The sequence below is a fragment of the Pelodiscus sinensis genome, chromosome 3, assembly GCF_052426305.1.
Source record: "Pelodiscus sinensis isolate ZL-2025 chromosome 3, ASM5242630v1, whole genome shotgun sequence".
Lineage (NCBI taxonomy): Eukaryota > Metazoa > Chordata > Testudines > Trionychidae > Pelodiscus > Pelodiscus sinensis.
In genome coordinates this window covers 6,428,863-6,449,869 of record NC_143054.1, presented here as the reverse complement: position 1 = coordinate 6,449,869, position 21,007 = coordinate 6,428,863, and the positions used below count along the sequence as shown (strand labels likewise).

At 43.4% G+C, this 21,007-nt stretch overlaps 1 protein-coding gene across 5 annotated transcripts in view; it reads right to left on the bottom strand.

Moving 5' to 3' along the window:
• KIF13B (kinesin family member 13B) overlaps nt 1–21,007 on the bottom strand; it is a 177,802-nt gene that overhangs the window by 26,384 nt on the left and 130,411 nt on the right. For 3 of the 5 annotated variants that reach the window (XM_006135585.5, XM_025190999.3, XM_089776990.1), the window contains 11 exons: nt 19,514–19,613; nt 19,029–19,155; nt 16,530–16,585; nt 14,023–14,147; nt 12,243–12,419; nt 10,018–10,110; nt 8,967–9,119; nt 7,857–7,934; nt 7,111–7,164; nt 2,757–2,874; nt 1,600–1,733 (listed from right to left, as the gene is read on the bottom strand). In XM_006135585.5, coding sequence (XP_006135647.3) covers nt 1,600–1,733; nt 2,757–2,874; nt 7,111–7,164; nt 7,857–7,934; nt 8,967–9,119; nt 10,018–10,110; nt 12,243–12,419; nt 14,023–14,147; nt 16,530–16,585; nt 19,029–19,155; nt 19,514–19,613 — 1,215 coding nt within the window. The remainder of the gene's footprint in view (nt 1–1,599; nt 1,734–2,756; nt 2,875–7,110; nt 7,165–7,856; nt 7,935–8,966; nt 9,120–10,017; nt 10,111–12,242; nt 12,420–14,022; nt 14,148–16,529; nt 16,586–19,028; nt 19,156–19,513; nt 19,614–21,007) is intronic. The other 2 variants (XM_025191000.3, XM_075923257.2) reach the window with 1 other exon arrangement.

The window sequence follows — 21,007 nt, the reverse complement described above, 5'->3', positions numbered from 1 at the left end:
GACAGGTAAACTGAGATCAGAGGGGTTATCTACTTGCCACTGTGGTTGTGAAGCACTTTCACACTCTTGGATGAAAGGTAGAGTACAAACAGAATCATTAGGGAAAAATGGAGTAAACGATGTTTTCATTATTTGAGAGAGAAAAGACACAGTATGCAATGTATCTGCATGAATACTCAAAAAGGTCATTTTAAAAACCATCCTTATCTGTGCTTATATTCTCAGATAGCTAAAACACAGAATATTTAATATTATAATGTATTTTTCCTCCTTTTATGCTCTTTACAACAAGTAGGTGTTTCACTAGGCTTGAACAAAGACAAAAATGTGATCAGTTTCACTTTCTGATCTTACATTGCTCAGGAAAGTCTGAAACTCTACCACAAAAGCTTTTCATGGAAGTTAAAACACAGAATTTCTGAAAACGGGAATATATAACTTGCATGCATTGTCACTGTACTCATGTTTGTCCCAGGAGAGATATGATCTCACCCATCTTGTCTAATACACATCTTCTAACACGCTCACTGCGTATCCATATGTATTATCCAACTAAAACTAAAACTAAATCTTGGATTCTACGCTACCTGATAATGCTCCCATGAAGCAACACATGGGAGGGCATAACAGAGCGCTCAAACTTCAGGATTGGAATTCCAGCTCTAAAACCTGGTGAGTAGGGCTGGTCTTGGACCTGAGCTGGATCGTCGACACAGCTATTTTTAGTGCTGTAGCATGAGCCTGGGCACTGAGACTCACTTTTTATTCCACCCCTCCTGCCCCCCAGTTTAGAAGTACCCTAACAGAGCATAGGCCAAGATGAATATTGCTGATTTAGAACAGCTGAAGACACAGCTTCAGGCTTTTGTTTAAAATGTATACACGATTCTGAACTCTGTTTTGTTCACTCCTGCAATGAAACACCTTCACGTACTTCATGAGTCGCACACAGTGAAGAGGGCTTTTCTGAGCAATGCCAGCTATTTGTATAAAATAAGCTAGGGCCTATAAAGTTGAAGATCTCATTTTCAATATGTCTGTCTCTAAGAAAAAGGCTAGCTTGTTCTCATATTTAACTATGCACTCGTTGCTACCTGGAGCACAAGGGCTCCAGGTAGCAACAGGTGGAGACTTGCACAGTATATGAAAAAGAGGAGGTGCTTCTCTGGTATGTGGAATACACTAGGATAGAAATAAAAGCTACTGCTCCAAGGTGCTAAAGGGTGGATGATGGGAAATGAAATCAGGAATTAAAAATAGAATTACATTTTGCACTTGGCAACATACAAACAACACTAAGTGCACTTCATAAATTTTACTATTGTTGCTGCGAGCGGTATTACCATAAATCACATTAGTAGCGCACTTGGCATTTTTAAAAAAGCCAAGTGGGCTGAGAGTATCAATAAGTTAAAAAAGCTCCACTATCTCTGGATAAAGTGGAGGGGAAATGTATCATATAAGCTTTTACTATGACTAAAAGCTTGGTCTGTCCTGCAGCAACATACAAAATAGCTTTCTATCAGCAAGTCATTATAGCAGTGCTCACCAGTACTGTTGTGGGGGTGTGGTTTTTTTTTTTTTTTTTTTTTTTTTTACCTGCTGGGCAAGAGGAGAGGTCTGCCTGCCCTTTTTCTCCTCTCTAGCAGGAAAGAGAGACTTAAGCAGCTTTGGCATCTGAGGCACAAAGGATTTTACTGGAGTCAGGTAAGAGGCAGCCAGGCTACTGAGTCCTGTCAACAAAGTTTAAAGAAAAAGCAGAATCAACAGCTGTGGCTCTTTCACAACAGAAAACATATGAACAGGCAGTTGATTAGAAGTCAGAGCAAGAAAGGATTAGTAGTCAGGACTCCTGTTCCTATTCCCTGCTCTTCCACTGAATTAATGTGTGATCCTGGGCAAGTCACAAGCTCTCTGTAGTGCAGTAAGCCCTTCTGTAGAACAGGGATAAGAACTCCCTCTCTCATCTAGGATGCCAAAGCTTAAGTTACATACATGGGTCTGGAAACACTGCAGGCTTTAAGAGTTGCAGTGGCAGAATTTAAAGATCCAGGAACAAGTGACACAGATGATCAAATATTAAAAGTGCAAAACTTTAACAAGGTGAACTTGATTACTACGTCACACTCTAGAAAGAGCAAAATGGACAGAATTAATCATGACTGCATCAGAACAAAACACTGGCCATGCAGCTCTCCCTGATCGTACCTGTTCCTTTATTGCGGTCAGTCTGTTCTTATCCCCCTGGAGAAACACTAGTTATAACCAGTGTATAAAAACAGACTATCACTGCACTCTGTATACGTTGGGCATAATATGTGAAATAGCCATCTTGCCCTGCTCTTGGGTGGTTTTTCAGCTTTTGCAATGTTACTTGCATAACATATGGTATATTATGATGTGTCTGAATTGCTTTGTCTGTGATTTAAGAATTTAAGTTTCAGGAGGCAAGGTCTGTGTCTTCACCAACGGTGGGCACTATTAAGTGCCTAGCACACCAGCCAGTGAGTACAGAGCTGGGGCTTCACCATATCACAATGAACAACGGTTAGAGCAGGTGCTCCGGCCAGTGAATGTCAAGTTCTTACCGGTGCTCAATGTAAGTTTGCACAATACAGAGCACGATGGTAGAACTCAACAGGTATTCCAACTGTACACCCAGATGGACTGCCTTCCCCCCTTTTTCGCCCGCAGTTGCAAAGGGTATTTCACTCTAAACTTGGCCACGGCCAGTTTAACTTTGGGGAAGCTGTTACCTGGATCATTAGAATGGTTTTGCTGAGCAGAGCCTGCTGAAGATGTACGAGATGGGGCTGTCCCACTACCAGAATGTGTTGAAATTTGGGATACATCTTGCTGGCTCTCCCATCGACCCTAGGGGAAAGGTGAGTTTATATTTCAAAAGTATTGTGCAGAACAGGAGTCTGCTAATACTTGTGCAGCATGACAGCAAATACAGTGCCTGGCAGTAGGCAGAATGTGCAAAGATAAGGACAGACTCCAGGCCCCAACATTTTTTCAGCTGCATCCCCAAGAGGCGCTGACCATCATCAGTTCCCACTGACATTGGCAGACTCCTTTGTCCACCTACAACCACAGAGGGCTAATTGCAAGAATCATTGAGGGAAATTCTTTCGTTATGTGTAGGTCTGACTAGATGACCTTACTGGCAACTTCTAATCCAGCAATCTAGGAAGACTTTGTGGCCTCCTATGGTAGCATTCACGACTGAAGTTTGCAGGAAAGAGAGGAAGAGCAGGAGATAATGAGGATGGATGTGGACAGCCCTGACATCTGGGCTACTGTGGAGCTAGTGCATAGGCTGTAGTGGTAGATCGGAGATGAGCTTTGCAAGAAACAAACCAAGATGATCTTGCTTGTTGTGTTCTATACACTGGAAAGAACAGAAACTGGATTATGGCAGATACCCAGAAGTCAAGGAGAGAAGTAGAGGACAACCTAGCATTTAGCATTGCAGATAATCTAATCCATGGTACAGGTCAGGCTCTGAAGAAAGAACTGTGCTTTGAAGGTACCAGCAAAAGTGATCAAGTGACCGGCTCTTTATTAGTCCTCAAGGTAAGGAGAAATCTGCACTTTTTGAGAGACTTTCTGAGGTGGTGCAGTTCCAGAACAAGTCTCAGGTACCTCTCTGTGTTTGGTATTAGGAAATAGGAAGAGAACCCTTTCCCCTTCAAATCTGGAGACACCTCCTTTACTGCCCTGAGGCATAGGAGGGTCTCCACATCCTGAGGGAGTCTCTCATGAGAAGGGATTCTGAAGAGAGATGGAGAAGGGGGGTGGCAGGATGGATCAGCCACAAACTGCAGGCTGTCCCCGAAGATATGTTGAGCATCCAATGGTCGGAGGTCAGCTGGAAGGTGAGGAAAGTGCAGAGGGCTCTTGGGACATGACTGGGAGGCTACCCTCAGGTGCATCCTCAAAATGCCCGTTTCTGCCTTCCTTGGCCTCTGGAAGAACCATGTCTGGCAGAGGAACAGGAAGATGAAGGGTGATACCATTTAAATCCTCTGGCTCTCTCTTCTTCCTGTGGGAGCTAGACAGGGGACAGGACCCCCCTACTGCTTGTAGGGGTTAGAGATGGGCCTCTGGCTGGACTAGGGGGTCAGATCACAGCAGACACTTGGGACTAACGACCAATGACCGTCTCTGGCAGAAAGGAGGAACTGAGTGGGCGTCAGGTTGGCAGGGGTATATATATGCACATGGAGATGCCACTACAGGGGGCGCTATAGCCGACCTGACAGGTACTGCTAGGGAAAAATCTTCTGACTGTGCATGGCGCACACATCTTGGAATGCACACGAGTCATCACTCGAAGAAGAACAGGTCCTTTGCCCTGTTCCTGTGCTGCTGGCAGGCCTGTCGATTTTGACCGCTTCGTAGGCACTGGCAAGAGGGAATGGTGGTGTATGGATTTTGATGACAGTACTGCGCGCCGATGCCCTGGTGCTAATCGAGCGGGTTCAGCGGTAGTCCAAAGCACAGCCTCCATGAGGAGGGCCCTCAAGCGGCTATCCAGCTCCCTCTGAGTTTGAGGGCAAAAGTTTTTGCAAATCCTGTACTTAACCTTTCTTGTGAGACTCCAACAAACACTTTAAACAGTTCTCGTGGGGGTCACTAATAGACATCACTCAGCTACCTGATGAACATTGGGGAACACTGCTCCAAGGTGAAGTCCTAGCCAGGAATCTAACTCCTAAACTATTACTCTAAGGCCAGGTCTACACTAAAGGGGAAGGCTGAATTAAGATATGCAACTCCAACTACGCTAATTACGTAGCTGGAATCGACGCACCTGAATTTAAGTTTCTGCTCCGTCTCCACAGCAAGAAGGGGAGGGGGGGCAACAAACATGGGGAAAAGGCTGATCCAAAGCAGATAATGTACTTGGACTTTTAGAAGGCCTTTGACAAAGTTTCTCACCAAAGACTCAAACAAAATAAGCAGTCATAGGCTAAGAGGGAAGATCCTCTAATAGATCTAAAAGACAGTAAATAAAGGATAGGAATAAAAGGGTAGTTTTCACAATGAAGGCACACAAATGGTGGACTCCCACAAAGATCTGTCCTGGGGCTTATGCTATTCAACATATTCATAAATCATCTGGAAAAAGGGATAAACAGCAAGATGGCAAAATTTGTAGATGATACACAATTACTTAAGATAGTTAAGTCTTAAACAGTCAGCAAGCAGTTACAAAAGGGACCTGAGAAAACTGGGTGACTAGACAATAAAATGACTCATGAAATTAGCGTTGATAAATGAAAAGTAAAGCACACCGGAAAACATAATCCTAACCATCTTTACACAAAATGATGAGCTCTAAATTAGCTGTTATCATTCACAAAAGCTCTTGGAGTGCCTGTGTAGAGGTCTCTGGAAAACACTGCTCAGAGTGGAGTGGCAGTCCAACAAAAATCTAGGACCATTAAGAAAGGCATACATAATAAGGCAATGAATACCATAATGCCCCTGTATAAATTCATGGTATGCCCACACCATGAACAGTGCAGACCACTGTGGTCACCTCATCTTAAAAGAGAGATATTAGAAGTGGAAAAGATACAGAGAAGATCAAGAAAAATGACTGAGGGTAAAGAACAGCTTCCATAGGAGGAGAGATTAAAAAGACTGGGAATTTTTAGCTCGGAAAAGAGGTGACTAAGGCAGGGATATGATAGAGAGCTATACAATCACAAATAGCATGGAGTGTGTTATTTATTCTTTCATATTACATAAGAACTAGGGCTCACCCAATGAAATTAATAGATGGTGGGTTTAAAAGAAACAAAAGGCGCAACACACTCAACCTGCGGAACTTGTTGCCAGAGGATGATGTAATGACCAAAACGATAACTGGGTTAAAAAAATAATTCGATAAGTTCATGGAGAACAGGCCCCCATCAATGGCGATAAGCCAAGATGGTCAGAAATAACCCCATTCCCTGGGAGCGGATGACAGAGAATGGATCACTTGATAACTGTCATGTCCTGTTCATTCCCCCTGAAGCACTGGGCATTGGGCACTATAGGAAGTCAGGAGTCTGGGCTAGCGGGACTAGAATGGCCATACAGGCAGAAATATTTTATAACAAAGGACTTTGGACTAAGAACAATCTAATAACTACAGTGGGATAAGAAGTTTATCTCACTCATTAGGCGGACCTAATGTATTAGTTACCTCTCCCGGGACCTCTGGACACTGAAGCATGCAGTATGGGATATGAGAGGAAGGGGTAGAAAACAAACAAAAACAGTAAACATTCATATAAGGATTTTTTCCTCTTAGTTCATAAATGACTACACAGCATTTTAATGAGAAACTGTAGGATATTTCTATGGATGCTGCTACAAACCCATTACCTGCAGATGTTTTAACATTTTCTATATGGAACAGACATTTAACTACCAATATTAGACCTTCTATGAAAACTTGATTTCTTCATACCATTGCCTTATGTATTAAAACTCCTCATCCCTATGTTCTAGACATGCATATACATAAATGCACACACAAGTACTGTGCAGGTCATGGGAAGACCATGTAGCCTATCTAGACCTTGATAAGTCTCTCAAAAGTAATTCTTTGATCTTTACACAAAATTATTTTTTGAACCAAGTCCCAGTGATTTTTTTTATGGGGGGTGATGGGGTTGATTCTGGGGCCACATGCCACAAAACGGAAGAGAAAATTCCCCCTGATTTCCTCTTCAACCGTCACAAATTGCCATAAAGCAGGGGTGGCCAACCCGTTACAGACGAAGAGCCAAAATAGTGGTGGATACAGCGCAAAGAGCCGAGGGGAAAAAGTTGAGCAAAAAAGAAGAAAAAAAAAGGCCCTAGCCACCGCCCTTTTAAGAGCAGAACAGACCTTGCCCTTTTAAGATGGCCATTTTGAAGTCTGAATGGGACACCGCAACTCCAGCTCTGTCACTGAAACACGCTGCCTCTTTCAGAGCCGTGGGTGTGGGAGCTGCAATTTTTTTTTTGAAAAGCCGCATGTGGCTCACAAGCCGCGGGTTGGCCACCTCTGCCATAAAGGAAATTCTCTAATGACTTTTCTGTAGAAAACCTTTAAATATTTACCTTGTGACTTCCAAGGCTGTACACGGGAGCTAAATCTTGACGGCTTCCAGATGTCTGAAATGATTCATGTAAAAACATACAGTAGTTTCTGCAAACTGTTAAGTACCTTAAGTAATACATGCATCTTGCATGAGAGCAGGAAAGATGGTCTTGCAGTTATAACACAAAACCGGGAGTCAAGAGATTTGGCTGAAATGCTGTCCCCACCAAAGTCTATGGTAGAGCTTTCACTGACTGGACCCTTAGGATCTACCCTACGCTCTACCATAGATTTCCTGTGTGATTTTGGTCAAGTCAAAAATCTTTGTCTTAGTTCCTTCATGTGTGAAATAGAAAATATAATTCCTACATCTCAGGCAGGTATGTGGCTTAATTCATCAGTATTAGATCTTCAGACAAGAGTTGTAATATTTACTTGATAATTGGACAAAAAACCTTCTGTGTTTCAAAAAAGAGTAGTGGGTATAGAAGTACATTTCACACGGCTATTGTCTCACAGTCTGGACAGGTCTGAGTGTTTTGAACCCGAGCCTACGTGATCAGGATATGGACATTTGTGGGTTTTGTCTCCTTTCAAGAATTCACATGCTGCCGTATTTCTCACCATCACCAGTGGTACAACTGGGGGACCAGACAGAGGCAACTCATTGTCTTATTGTTCCACAGCTTAGGGCCCTGTGAGATGCATACTCAGGGTTAGCTCTGCTCTCCTCAAGGGACTACAGATGCGACTGTGGCATACTTACCCGATTGACGTTGGGAGAGCTGAGACTCCTCCTGTTCAGTTTTCCTTTCCCCGTTAACTGCTCTTTGACTGCAACCTCCTGCGGATCAGTCAAGACATCAGGACAGAAATTCTTTACAAACATCTAAACCAGGATCGAAGTGTGGTTTTATATATACATGAAAATATTTCTATACAGTCCTAATGAACCATAGAAAGAAAGGAGATGTCACAATTTAATCTTCAGCATCTCACATAGAATGCTGATAGTAGGAAGTCTACATGGAGAGGGCAAGTTTGGTCCACTACTAACTGTTTGCTCAGTGGGATGGCTACTATTTTATACTGTCACCCAACATCTATAGCACCGCACCTATGGGAGGGATGTAACTCTAACAGATGTGAACAGAGACTCTTTTACCTAGCTGAGCTCCTATTTTAATCCTGTAAAGTAATTATATTTGACAGAGAACTTGCTTTCAATACTTAGAGTGCAGAGCACTTTATTGTTAATTTATACGGGGTAAGCACATGCTCAGATTTGTTTTGCATAACTATGTCTTTTGCTTGCATAATTTATACCAAGAAATACAGTTTTCCATAAATGTGTCCCTCTCCTGAGTTTTTCCTGGTAAACAGATCAAGTTACAATATTTACAGTTAACTTAATCAATGTCTTGCTTATGGATAGACCCGGCTCGGTCACTCCAATGCATAGTGTGTACATGATGACACAAGGTTTGCTAACGACGTCAGAAAACTTGCTTTCTGAAACTCTGTGTTTAATTCTAAAGACAACTTCACACACAACTGATCTTTTTGGAAATACAATTCTGGCAGTGCACATTGAGTCTTAAGCCACACAGAAAGACCCGGAACAGACAATACCACTGATATCAACCTTCAACCCCATCTGTACTGAATATCATTTAGAAGGAGTAACTAGGTAAAAGAGCTTTCAGCCTGCACTTGATTCCTAGGATGTTTGTCACAGGGCACCATGCAGAACTGAGGAAGTGGCCCTCTTGTTTAAGTCATTCCATGCACTTACACAAAGATTTCCACAGAACAAGGCTCTCACTCGGTATGTTTACTGATTGTCAACTCTAGCACTGGGGGAAAAAAAAGGCACCTGGCGAATACGATCCAGAGTGAGAATATTCTCCACTGCTAGAACACTCCGCAGGTACTTTTCAATGTATGCTTCCGAGTCCGCCGAAGCTGCGTTTTCAGCGTTAGCGGCCATCCTTGCTAGCGCTTCCCGCTCCTCAGCTCCCTGAGTATCCTGGGACGAAGCAGAGAAAGGCTGCCTTGTTTCAAGTAAATATTTCCAATTCAGAAACCCCCAAAATACAGGCAATCGACCCAAAAAATCCACCCTTCCTTACTGTACAGACCATAGGAAGGCTTTGAAAAACAATGGATGACATTGGTTCAACATTGAATTTTCCTCTCAAGCAGGTAAGAAATTAGCCTGCTTCTGCAGTACATGTAGGAATCCCGCAACAAAGACTTTTTAGGGGCTCCTTCAGCATAGAAAGCGGACGGGTGCTTCTGTGGTGTTTTGCGGAGTCCAGCCCTTGAGCTGTAACTGCTGGTTCTCTTTCCTGGTCAGCAGAGTTTCATGGGGAGGTACCACATTCAAGCACTGGAAAGGCTAACCTTGGGGGAATTCTGCGCCACTGTGCAAGCGCAGAATTAAATGTCTCCCACAGATCTCCCCCCCCCCAGCAGAGTAGCAGAATCTGAGGAGAGGTGAAAGGAAGCCACAAGAAGGGTCGTGCTGCAATTACACCATTTGCTCGCCAGGCAATTATGTGGTGCCTGAAGAGTGGGGTAGAGCAGACAGCCATGGAGAGGGAGGGGGCAGAGGCTGAGTTCCTCACAATGCTCTGACTGTGGGACCAGGTGACGAGGCATGGGATGGGAGAGAAACAGAATGGAGCCCGACCCCCTCCTCCGGATACTGAATGCGTGGGGGTTCAGGACCACCTGGGGACAGAGGGAGGGACACATTGGAGACAGGAGGGAGTTGGATGCACACCCAAACGGCTTGTCTACTCTTTTTTGTTCTAGGAATCTTAGTTATGATGAGTAGCAACAACAGGTAATGAATATTCAAACAGATGTGAGATTTCACAATGCTGGTGTCCCTTTGTCTGTTTCTATTCCTAGTTACGCACCTCTGGAATATTAGAGACGATCTCACAGGTGACTCCGCAGCCAGGAATGGAACTTCGGTGAGACATTCTTTTCAGGAAGCTCTGTGCAAAACTCTGCAGAGGACGGAGGAAAGGGGAAAAATGGTTCGTTAAAAAAAAGTGTTTTAAAATAACAGTCTCAACAGAAGCTAATTATCGTATAAGGCAAACAACAGAACAGATAAAACAAGCAGGCAGCAAAGCACTTGAATCCAAATAAAATCAAACTCATTTACTTCTGTCTTCATTACAGATGAAGATGGGGGGAGGGAGACAAACTTGCCAGGTCTCTGGGCAAGGTGAGTAGCTATGCACTCCTGGAAGGGGTGGGGCCTCAGGCAAAAGGGGCAGGATTGGGGCAGCTCTGCCAGGAACGTGCCACACTATCCCCCGTCTCTGCTAGCAGTCATGATGGCTGGGAGCCCCGGGACCTTTTAAATTGCAGGGCCCAAGGGCAACTATTTCCTTCCCCTCCCCTCCAGGCCTGTTTACAGGTGTAGAAATTGGATTATTTTTCTACATAAGACACACCTTTTAACTAGTAAACAAATGATCGGTTTGTTCTTGGGGAGGGTTTTTGGGGGGGGGGGGGGGGAGAGCCCAGGTTGACGTTTCTTGAATATTGACAGTACAGACATTTAGTTCTTGACCAAAGGAATCGTTACAAAGAATGATTTAAAAGGGCACAATCATTGTTTATGCTGACGCGGCGCCACGCAGGGTTAAGAACTGGACTGTTAAATTAATGCAGAGATGAGTCATTGAAAGATGCTGAGTCTGAACAGCCAGGAAAGGTCATCATTGGGGATTAAAAAAAAAACCTAGTGAGAAGACTGAATATTTTGTATTGGCAAATAGTTAAAAACATGGCTGACTCAGCTGGCAGTAGAGATCAGCACTGGTGAAGACTCAATACAATCTTTATGATGCATGGAGCCTACAAATGATTTCTCAGACATGGGGGTCCCCACCCTCACAGTCCTGGATAACGGAAAATTGGCTTCCCTGTTCTGGGAATGACTTTGTCCCTAGCCAGACATCTAGTGCTATTCCTCAAAATACGATCAGCAACTCGGATGTGTCCACAGGACTCTGTCTGGAGCTTGGCCATGCCCCTTCTGGCCTCATTCCAAAGTCTGCTTCCAGTAGCGCAAACAGAGGAGCAGCTCAGTACCTCCACAGGAAAAACTTTTTACTGGGAGGGTGGTGAAGCACTGGGCTGGGTTCCCTAGGGAGGGGGTGGAATCTCCATCCCTAGAGGTTTTTAAGTCCCAGCTTGACAAAGCCCTGGCTGGGATGATTGAATTGGGGTTGGTCCTGCCTTGGGCAGGGGGCTGGACCCAATGACATCCTGAGGTCTCTTCCCACCCTGTGATCTTCTCTAACACTGTTGCTCGCCATGGAAACCAAATTTCGGGGCAGTGTTGAGAAGAATTCTCCCTCTTCCCAGCTTCAGACTGGGAGAGAAGTCAGTATCCAGCAACAGATGCAGTGAACATTACTGATGGGGAAACAGCACAGGTGTTACTTAGGATACATAGTCAAATTAGACCCATTTCACTAATCTACAAAACATGAGCTCTTGGTTCACGAAACTAACACCTACTGACCTCTATCCAATGTTAAAGGATTGGCATCAGAGAGAATACTCAATATAGGTAATACCAATAATATTGAAATTTGGCGCTGTGTAGTGCCAATTTGTGCATGTGCCAAATTTCAAAATAAGCTATTTCAAAATAGATTTGAAATAAGATACGCAATTTGCGCTATGCAAATTGCGTATCTTATTTCTAGTTTAGGGTGCTGTGTAGAGGCACCCTTGCAGACCCCAGTTTGAGACCTGCTGCTACAGATGCTTCCGGCTAAGAGTATGTTTAAAGACTCTTTTTAGAAAGCCACTATTAATTTAGTTTTCCTCCAAAGGCTACTTGTCACAGTTCAGAGTTACATGTACACAGCTCCCATAAAACATTGAAAAATACAGCCTCCATTTCAAGCAATGCTGGAAAACTATCAAATCCACCAAAACAAAGGCCGCACCAGTATTAAAATGCTGCACCGAAGTGAGCTAGAGAGTAGGAAACCGAGCACAGAATTGGAGGCCAGGAATTACTGAATTCTGTTTGGTTTTGAGCAAGTCAAATGCTCTTTACCTCCAATCTCTCATCTCCTCCAAACTCCTTGGAGAGTTTTAAAAGACGTACCTGTTTCCCATAGACATTAACGCAGATGCGTTTGCGCAGCACCAGCTGCATTTCAGCAGGATGGCTGAGCTGGACAGTGACTCTCACGATAAGGAAAACTCTTTCATCTGTTGCTGTTCCTTTGCTGAGCTGAATGCAGTTATGGACTGTGGAATCCCAGGAGGCTTCTACTTTCACCTGCAAACGAAGAAAGCCATCTCCTCTACTATGTAAATATTAACCCCGACATTCCCAATTCGCATAGAATGGGGAACAAACCAATGTCTGTTGCATAAGAGGCCATTTGACTATCCATACTGATCTACCAGGACAGCTACTTGGATTTTAAAATGGAGGCTATTTACTTGTAAGTGGGAGATCTTTGAGATCTGTGGTCCCCATCTGTGTTCCACATGTAGGCATGCATGCACGTCAGACGTTTGAGTCTGTAAATTCTAACAAGCTTCAGCTCTCCACACCTAAAGCATGAGAGGCAGTGTAGGCCAACACCTAACCAGTTCTTCTTACCACGAGCCCAGTAGAATCAGAAGCAAAGGAGATGGAGGAGTGGTAGTGGAATACGGATAGGGACCACACATCTCAGAGAACGTTCAGTTACAGGTAAGTGACTTCCAGTTCTTTGAGCACTGGCCCTAATGCATGTTCCACACATGGGTGACTGACAGGCAGTATTTACACCGAGGAGGGTGCGAGGACTGCTAGCAACAAAGATGCTTGAAGTACAGTAGCCCCCACTGTTGCATCGGCTTGACCCAGCAGAGAGAGAGAGAGAGAAAGAAACTCCAGGTATTGCTACTTCCTGCCGGGATGCTGAAAAAGATTTACAAAGCTCCTAGATTTCTGACTGTACATTTTAAAAGGACAGGACCATTTCATCTTACTCATTATGAAGACAGTCCAGAAAGAGCCGAACTGAATCACTGGAAGACGAATTTCAATGTACTTCACTTAAAAATGCCCATCTTTGGCTTGATAGTGGAGACATATTTGGCCTGAATAGTGTTAAAAATATTCATATCACACAGCTCTTATCAGGCTTAAGCAGGAAAAAAGGGAATTTCCCTGGCCATAAAATAAAAATAGTATTATTGAAAGTTGATACTGCACATCTTCAAATAATTAGAAATACCATATAGTAGCAATAGCAGCTCTTTAGGTTTCTTGTTTAGGGAGCATTCAGAAAAATTTTACTAATTTTAGACGTCTGAGGAAATTCTCAGACAAAAACAACTGTTAAATTGGAGTTAAAATGCAGACTAAGTATTGTAAGTTGGAAGTTAAAAAATTTATCCCCAAATTAATTATTACAGAATCAAGAAATTCCAAGTTAAGAATGTCTGAAACGGAAAAGAAATCCAAACATATTAAGATATAGAAATGCACATATAAGGCAGCCAAACACCCGCAACTCCACTTTAAGATATGGGTTCCCCCCCAACCTTGGTGGAGGGGATGGTCAATGAAGTTCCACTCCTAGAGAACAATTCTGAAAACCCTTAGAAAGTACAAGTGCTGGATACTTGATATGTCAGACTAGATGCACTCCTGTATTGTCTAGGTAAGAGGTTGGCTACACAGAAAAGTATGAATTAAAAAACAGATGAACTCCATGCTTTTATTTTATTCTAACAGAAGCCTCTTTCTGAATGACCTTAATCCACTTTGGAAGTGGAACAGTTATTCCAGAGTAACTCCCTCTGTAGATAAGCCCTGTTAAGAGGTGGTTAATGAGATGAAAAGTCTCCTGATCTTCAGCATTCTGCGCCATGCTCTTGCTTACCTCACTCTCATGGTGTTTCACAATCTGCAATTCAAAGAATTCATCTTCCTCTTCCCCAGTGAGAGTAGCATCCCATCCACCAGGTTCTGGGTCATCAAGGTTATCTTGAGAGCTAAAGTCATCCGCTAGCAATGCAGAAGACACAAAAATGTTAAAAGAAACAAGAACCGTACTCCATTTCAAACAGCGTAAGAAAGCAGTGGCATTCATTTTTGTGCACTGGCCAAATGCCAAATTGGACAATTACTTAGTTTCTGCCTAAGTGAATACCACCTTAGTCTGATTTCAAGAGGGTATCTTTCACACGTTGCCTAAAAACTGTTGTGCTGCTTTGTGCAGGGAGTGTGCTTGTGCTTTGGGAGCCTTTGGTATGAAGTGTGCTATATGAAATCCTTCTTTTCCTGGAACTTGCAGCAGTGTCAGAAGTCATGGTTACAGAAAGCCGGTTACAATACTTGCATCCATAGATAATGTGGTTGCAAATTGTGTCACACCCTCATTTAGAACAACAGTATCGCCTATCCAGGACAAGGAACCTATAGCAGTATCAGCTGGTACAATTTAAAAGAATGTATGCCTGTGTTGCTTGTGCTAACAGCTAATATATGTTGGAAAACTGCTCTTAAACACAATTCTGGTCCAGATATGTGTCACCACAGTCACTGAACTGTGTGTGTGTGTGTGAGCAGGGTCTCGACTCAGGCAATCAAAACACACATATTTATTCTTATGAAACAGTCCATCTCCCTCCTTCTCTACACCTCTTATAAGAAGCTTCTTAGTTTTGGAATTCCTTGTGTTTACTATTCATCTAGGTTGGAATTTCAAAGAAACCTAAGAGTTGTGCACAACTCCCTTCAAAATCGCCGCACAATTTTATTTTAATCGATTTTCAGGCTAGAAAGAACAATTGAGATAATCTGGCCTGATCTTCTGTCTAACAAAGGCCAGATAATTTCATCCAACAATTCCTGTGTCAAGTTCCATAACTTCTGGTTGACCTAGATTATTCCCCTTTATAGGCTCTGGTGAGGCCACATCTGGAGTATTGTGTCCTGTTCTGGGCTCCCCACAATTGAAAGGATGTGGATGCATTGGAGAGGGTCCAGTGGAGGGCGACCAAAATGATTAGGGGGCTGGAGTGCATGACCTATGAGGAGAGACTGAGGGATTTGGGTTTGTTAGTCTGCAGAAGAAAAGAGTGAGGGGGGATTTGATAGCAGCCTTTGATAACTTTCTGCAGGGAAGTTCCAAAGAGGATGGAGAAAGGCTGTTCTCAGTAGTGATGGACGGCAGAACAAGGAGCAATGGTCTCAAGTTGCAGTGGGGGAGGTCTAGGTTGGATATTAGGAAAAACTATTTCACTAGGAGGGTGGTGAAGCACTGGAATGGGTTCCCTAGGGAGGTGGTGGAATCTCCATCCCTAGAGGTTTTTAAGTCTCAGATTGACAAAGCCCTGGCTGGGTTGATTTAGTTGGGGTTGGTCGTGCCTTGGGCAGGGGTCTGGACCTGATGACCTCTTGAGATCTTTTGCAGCTCTATGATTCTAGATCAGAGATTCTCAAACTTCATCACCCTGCAACCTTCCTTCTGACAACAAAAATTACTACACGTCTCCCAAAGGGGGATTGAAGCCCAAACCCATCAAGAGCCCTGCTGAACTGGAATTCATTTATAATTTCAACATTATCAACTTAGGCTTGAACAAAGATCTTAATTAGTTCACACACTACAAAGGCAATTTCCCTGCCTTTGATATTTGCATTTCCACATCACATGCTATGAAAGACACATCCAGCCTGACTTAATTAACTTCGTATTAACACTGATCCGACAATTGACAGGTAACTTCTTTTGCTATTATACATACTCTGGATTCTGTAATTTCCACTCCAAGTTATCTGATGAACTGGGTTTTGCAACAAAAGCTCATGACCTAATATATTTGTTAGTCTCTAATGTGCCACAAGACCGCTCATTTTAAAAGTTACAGACAAACATGGCTACCCCTCTTAGAGACTTTTCATCCAAGGACAATGTTAGCCTCTCTTCGACATACCATCACACTAGTAGATCATTTTCCACTAATCCATTAAGTCCTATTAAGAGTCACTACTTTCCAGGATACAGCCCCCCATTCTGTAGGTGTGACCTTCATTCCTTGTCCCTATATGTAAAACCTCGTATCTGGATGTATCTACATTTACAAGGGCTTCTAAGTCTTATTCCTGCCTTATTTTATACCTCCCTTTTTCCTGTCTTTTCACTAATTTAAGGTCTGAAAAACATAGGGAGTATAAAAATGTTTGTTCATCCTGTATGTAGTTACTGGGTATTCCAGAGCATTAAACAATATAATTGGATGAAATAAATGTAGTTCTAACAGAATTTTCTCATTAATATTCCTGGCACTAAAATAATTTCTTCATTTTATTAGTTTGTTTATTTCTTATAATGCTATTGGCTAGACAACGTTTATTTTAAAAGCTTTGTCCTGAGTCACTTACCGTTCAAGTCAAGGAAAACAACTGGAATATGCGTTTCCATACCAGGCACTGGAGTCCTAAAACATGATATTGACAATGGCTGCATTTAAACTAGAGCAGATTTATCCAGCACACGTACCTTATGATTCAAGCCAACAGTATAATACATTCTGCATAGCTACAATTGTAGGTCAAGCCAATGATAACCTTGGCAAATGGCTTTATTTTAATTTACTCCTGCAGACATAGAGGGATTCAAACTAAATTGGTACTTCTTTTATTCTACCTCCCTCACAATTATTACATTATTTGACCTCTGCTTTCAGAAATGTTTTCTTCCTTCTAAAATGCTAATAGCAAATTTAAAGTTTCTTTATTTACACTGACATGTACACATATTAATGCAAAACCCTCTGCATTAGTAATGCAACTGAAAGTTGGACTGTTAGCCACGAAAAGTCAGGAAATGCAAATGTTAAGGTTACAAAAGCAAGGTTAATGCTCCCACGTTGTACATTATGTTGGTTGTTCACTACACAAACACACACAGAGGAAGTAGTACGTATGTGCAAGATGTCCAAATTAACATTGCTGTTTCCATTTTTAACTTTTAAATTGTCTAGTATGTTTTGACTTAAAGGAGCAACCTTAATGCTTTATTCTACATTACCCTTTTCATTTTTCTAGATTTTTATAACACATTTTAGAAAGATTTTGTAAGAAAAAATCAGGCAAAGTTGCTTAAATCAGCCTCTGCACATTTCCCTAGCTGCAGATGCATTCACAATAGATCGCTTCTGAAGTATCTTACAGCTACACTGTTTTCTGCTGTGCACGCTCAAAATGGAGTTTTCAAATACAGGCAGTCCCCGAGTTACGCGGATCCGACTTATGTCGGATCCGCAGTTACGAACGGGGCCGTTCCTCTCCCTGGTCTCCAGCAGACCAGGGAGAGGAAGCAAAGCGGCGGAACACGTGGGCAGCGGACAGGGCTGCCCACGCGCTCCGCGGCTTGGCTCTGCTTTGCCCCCCCCCCCCCGGTCTGCAGACCAGGGGGACGGGGAGCAAAGCAGAGCAAAGCCACGGAGCCCAAGCAGAGCAAAGCAGAGCAAAGCAGAGCAAAGCCACGGAGCCCAAGGGCAGCAGGGAGCCACGGTGCGTCTGGGCTGTCCCGCTGCCCCCGTGCTCCGTGGCTTTGCTCCGGACACCTGTGGTACAGCAGCTGGGGCGCTGCCAGTTGGTCCCGTAGCGCCGCTCTGGGCGCTACTGGACCAACCGGGCAGCACCCCAGCTGTTCTACCCCAGCTGTTCTGCAGCGGCTGAATCAGGACGCCTGGGGCAGAGCAGCTTGGGTGCTGCTGGGTTGGTCCAGTAGCACCGAGGAGCGGCGGCGCTACTGGAGCAACCCAGCAGCACCCCAGCTGCTCTGCCCCAGGCGTCCCCAAGTCAGCCGCTGCTGAAACTGACCAGTGGCTGACTACAGGAAGCCCCTGCCCCGGGCTTCCTGGAATCAGCCTCTGATCAGTTTCAGCAGCAGCTGACTTGGGGATGCCTGGGGTTCTTAAGTTGAATCTGTATGTAAGTCAGAACTGGCGTCCAGATTCAGCTGCTGTTGAAACTGATCAGTTTCAGCAGCGGCTGAATCTGGACGCCAGTTCCGACTTACATACAGATTTAAGTTAAGAACAAACCTACAGTCCCTATCTTGTACGTAACCCGGGGACTGCCTGTACTGACAGCTTTTTAGCTTGAAAGATAACATACAAGCAGTCCTCAATAAGGACTGGGGACTTTCTTATGCTTCAAAAGAGCATTGGTTTTAAGAAAGTTTAATTACAAAAAACCTAAACAAATGTGATCCATTCAGTGACAGCGGTTAGAGGTTTTATCACATGTTGCAAAATACATTTTGTGTCCCCTTCTTTGTTACTATGCTGTGTCTCCAAATAACTCCAAAGTTGATTAGCTTTCCCCCAAAAGCTTGCTCCAGGGGAGAGACCAAACACAGAAAACTTCAGTCCAAGTCAGAAGTGAATATAAGGGGTTGGAATGGAAACTGTTTTTATCTTTGACTGCAGTTGTTACTCACAACTGCTATAGTACGGCAACCTCCGTCTAGTGTAATTTATTGTTTTTTATAGAGAGAAAATGATGTGCAACACTTGTTGACTAAAGTCAGAAGCACACAACGCTCCTGAAGACGGAGTTTTATTGTGATGGAGCAGTCTTTTAAGTGAAGGAACTAGGTAATTAACATTCACTAATTTTTTTAACGCTAAGTGCTGTAGTAATAAATATTGATTTATTTTTTTCCAGAGGTCATAATTACATTCTGCTCAATAACAGGAGCGTTTGCGAAGGAGTGTTTCAGTTATTCACACTCCCACTCCTAATTTAATCACTCTTCTCATCAGAGGTACACAACCCACATTTGGTGGTGCAGAAAATGGCAGCCATCCAAGGCAGGAAGAGGCTGCCCGTCATTTTTATATTCCCGGTGGGATAGAGTCCCATTCCTACCACTCTGCTGGCGCTCCAGGAATCCCACTGCCAGCAGAAGGAACCATCACGGCATTCCTTTCTTCTGTAAGAGTGAGCCTCATCTCCAACAGCTGCGCCTCCCGATCTGCATCATCTTCTGTTTTATCTGGAAAAGTAGGATGGTCAGTTAGAATGATTGAGAGCACTGTTCCCACTGCCACTTTTGTGATGCGTACTGGTGGTCCCAACCCACGTGTCTTTATAAAAAAAAAAATTACCTCCTCTAGACACCCTGCTGGCAGTTTCAATAAAAACACCAGCTATTCTGGAAGAATACAGAGCTTTTCCCTATAGCGCTTTCTGACTTGAGTGCATGCCAGAGCCCTTTTCTCATCATTCTCCCCAAACAGAGGGTTTCAGAGATTTGGTTGTTACTTCCTTTTGCTATTTAATTTCACATACATTACAAAAAACAAAACACAAACACTTACATTCACGCTCGCTGCCAATAATATTTCACCTACCAGGTTTGCTGACAAGCTTTTGCAGCTGTTGATCTAGATATTCCTGACGTTTCGTCAATACACTCAGCCATTTCCTACGAAGTCTCTCCAAATCCCTGTCCTAGGTAGATGAAGCAAGTTGTGTAAGTAGTGATCCAAGAAAACGATGGGTTCCCATTGGTAACAGATGAAGCATTCAATCCATCTGCTCAGACTTTTTATTTTTGGCTACTCTTTCCCCTGAATTAGTGCCCTGGTAACTATTAAGGATGTTACATTGTGTTTAATCAGCTAATTGAGTAGTCAGGAGCCCACCCCACTATGCCTCTGCCTCCCCTGTTCCCCCCCTCCCATGGATACGGTGCTGGGGGAAACTGGCTTTTAAGTTGGCTCCCCCCCATCCCTCCACCCTGCCCCCAGCACTGGCTCCTGCTTTCCCCCATTGCTGCTTCTGGTCAAGGCAACAAGTGGGGGAGGGGGAAGAAGCAACTAGTTGACTACTTGACTAATCACTTACATCCCTAGTAACTAAAGAAATGAGAATGAAGAGCTCTCCATTAAGTCATCAAGTCTACTCAATATTCCCCTTTAATACAGTATGGTTCCTCACATTTAGTTACAACCACTGACTGAACTATACCCCATCCTTAAATGTCTGGACATGATTTGGCCAATCTGCCTTTCAACGTATCATCTTATATTCCCTAGTATTCTGTTAGGCCACATAAAACAGGAAATAAGAAAGTTACAAGACTTGGACGGTCCCACGGCCTCACTATATTGTTAACACTGATACTGTGGCAGGTCCTGGCAACTCCAATCAAGATTAGAGCCCCCATCTGTGCTAAGTGCTTTACAAAGACAGTATAAGCCATTCCTTGTCCTACAGCATCTCCAGTCTAAGGATCCAATTCTGCATTATATGTGTGTTGCCACAGATATGATGCCGGATTGGGGCAATGCTAAGATGTTCCTGACATTAAATGGGATTTCCCCCCTTCCCTAATTTCATCCTGTTATTCCTCATTATACCACCTCTCTAGGACTTCCCTCAACATTTCTGCTCCTTTTTTAAGCATTCAATCAATCAAGAAATGCTCCTAGGAACTTCTTGAGCCATCCAAAGACAAAATTAAACAGAGGCTCTCTTGTTGCTATCCGTATATGCTTATGCCACTAACAGCAAGAAGGAGTAGGAGGCGTTTTTTGCCTAGTCCAGTGTACTTTTAATGACAATGTTATCACTAAGATTTACATCACAGCTCTGAAGTTTAAAAAACAATCCCCATTTTACAGAGGGAGAAGCTGAAACATAGGGTAAGTGCCTTAGGCACAGTCAAAGTGAGTGGTCGTCCTAGGAACAGAATCCCTGTCCTAACTAGTATGCCTGTTTCAATCGCTATCCAATATTTTATTCCCAGGTCCAATACAAACCAAGTTCATAGTAGGGATGTAGCATATAGTCATTTACACGATTAACTGATGAGCCTGGGCTCATTGGTTAACACTAACGAT